Source organism: Poecilia reticulata, linkage group LG1 (assembly GCF_000633615.1).
Source record: "Poecilia reticulata strain Guanapo linkage group LG1, Guppy_female_1.0+MT, whole genome shotgun sequence".
In the NCBI taxonomy this organism is placed as follows: Eukaryota; Metazoa; Chordata; class Actinopteri; order Cyprinodontiformes; family Poeciliidae; genus Poecilia; species Poecilia reticulata.
Genome location: NC_024331.1, coordinates 33693381 through 33695413, shown reverse-complemented (window position 1 = coordinate 33695413; position 2033 = coordinate 33693381). Strand labels below are relative to the sequence as shown.

The window sequence follows — 2033 nt, the reverse complement described above, 5'->3', positions numbered from 1 at the left end:
GATGTCCCCTCTGATGTCCTCAGGATGTCCCCTCTGATGTCCCCCTCTCATGTCCTCAGGATGTCCCCCTCTGATGTCCCCTCTCATGTCCCCCTCTGATGTCCCCCTCTGATGTCCCCTGTTGGACGCCCGTCCCCTCGGCAGCGGTGTCCCCCTCTAACGTCCTCAGGACGTCCCCTCTCATGTCCCCCTCTCATGTCCCCCTCTGATGTCCCCCTCTCGTGTCCCCTGTCGGACGGCCGTCCCCTCGGCAGCGGTGTCCCCCTCTAATGTCCTCAGGATGTCCCCTCTCGTGTCCCCTCTCGTGTCCCCCTCTCGTGTCCCCTCGGCAGCGGTGTCCCCGTACCTTCTGCCAGGTCCTCCAGCGCTCGCCTCACGCCGCGGTCGAAGGCGCGGGCGTCGGACGAACACTGGAAGGTCAAGCCGCACTTCCTGCTGTCCAGCTGCCAGTGGTGGAAAGTGGGCGTGGCCTTGGTGTAGACCAGGTCTTTCCTTAGGAGACACTGCAGGATCACCTGGGAGTCCAGAAACACAGTTGGACCAGAAGGCAGAACCAGAACCAACAGAATTAACCCAAAGTTTGTCTGAATAACTGATGCTGTCAGTTTTTGCAGTTTGACGTTTATTTTAACGAATAAACGAATCAATAAGTCGCTAAAACATGAAGCTGCAGTTTTTCTGCTCTGACTGAAACTGGGTCAGTCGGTTCCGACCGTCGGGGGTTTTGGATCTTCTGCTCCACGCTGACAGAACATTTTCAATTTGTTGCAGATTTATGGGACAAAGTTCTGATCTCAACACTGCTGATTGTTTTTAAGCCCTGTGTTCTGGACCGGTACCAGCCCAGCAGAACCGGTACCGACCGAGCCCACCTGCCGGTCGTTGAGGCGCTCCCCGTGGATCAGGAAGCTGTTCCGGCCCTGCAGCCCGTCGGGCCGCAGCCGGCAGACCCCGACCCGGCTCAGGCAGCCGTCCAGCGCCAGCCAGCCGCCGCTGGACTCGTCCCGGGTCATCACCACCGCCGTGACCCGCACGATGTAGCTGTCGCTGCAACACAGGTCAAAGGTCATCAGAACACAGGGTGGAAACGGCCTCTACCAAAACAGAACCAAACAGAACCAGAAGACCAGGACGGGTTCGCCTTTTCCTGCTGACCCAACAGCATGTTCCTGATGCTGAGAGAGGAGGAGCGAACCAGAACCAGAACCAGAACCAGAACCGAATCATCAGCCCAACTCCATCTGAACCTCCACCCAACCGGATCTCTCACACAGGCTGGTTCTACAGAACCAAGCATTGGACCTGGAAACGTCCTGGGTTTTAATTCTGTCAGGTTCTGGAAAAAGAACCGGGCCCACCTTGGTCCATATCTAATGAACAAACCTGTCCTGTCAGAACCTCTACGCTGAGAACAGAACCATGTCTCAGAACCCGCTCTGATCAGAACCTCTCCAGGCTTTCTGCTGCTGGTTCTGTGGACCGACCGGCCCGACGCCAGAACCTCCAGGGTTCTGAAACCTCCTGGAGCACCTGAGGTCCACAAGGAACCAGAACCGGCTGTCTGGACCAGAACCAGCAGCTGATCTCTGACGATGACTCACAACATGCAGCATTTCAGGAACCTGAGGTTCAGAACCGAACCGGGTCATCCCCCCGAACCCCCTGCCTCGGTGATGAAGAGGAGGCCCTGCTCATCCTCCTCTTCTTCAGACCGAGTCCACGTGACGAGACGCCTCCTGTCGCTGATACAGCACCAGAACCACGAACAGAACCGGTACTCACTCGTCGGGCCGCGGCTCCTCGTTCATCTTCTCCGGTTCAGCTCCGCTTGGTTCGAGCTGCCGCGGCCGCCGCGCGGTGCGGCGTCTTCATGGTTCCGCAGCGGCGGCGGCGGTGGATGCGGTTCTGACGCCTCTTCCTCCTCCTCCCATCGGATCGTCCTCCTCCTTCAGCCCCGCCGCCTCCTCCGGACCGGGCCGGGAACGCTGAGACCGAGCAGGAGGTTCTGGTGTCGGGGAGGAAGGCACCGCACG

The 2033-nt window shown here is 59.0% G+C and overlaps 1 protein-coding gene across 1 annotated transcript in view; it reads right to left on the bottom strand.

Annotated features, from left to right (window-relative positions):
* spred2a (sprouty related EVH1 domain containing 2a) overlaps nt 1–2027 on the bottom strand; it is a 12624-nt gene extending 10597 nt beyond the window's left edge. The window contains exons 1-3 of the mRNA XM_017303874.1: nt 1783–2027; nt 873–1047; nt 285–515 (exon numbers count right to left, since the gene is read on the bottom strand). Of these exons, the coding sequence (XP_017159363.1) occupies nt 285–515; nt 873–1047; nt 1783–1808 (432 nt within the window). The 5' untranslated portion in view covers nt 1809–2027. The remainder of the gene's footprint in view (nt 1–284; nt 516–872; nt 1048–1782) is intronic.
* Nucleotides 2028–2033: the final 6 nt, after the last annotated feature.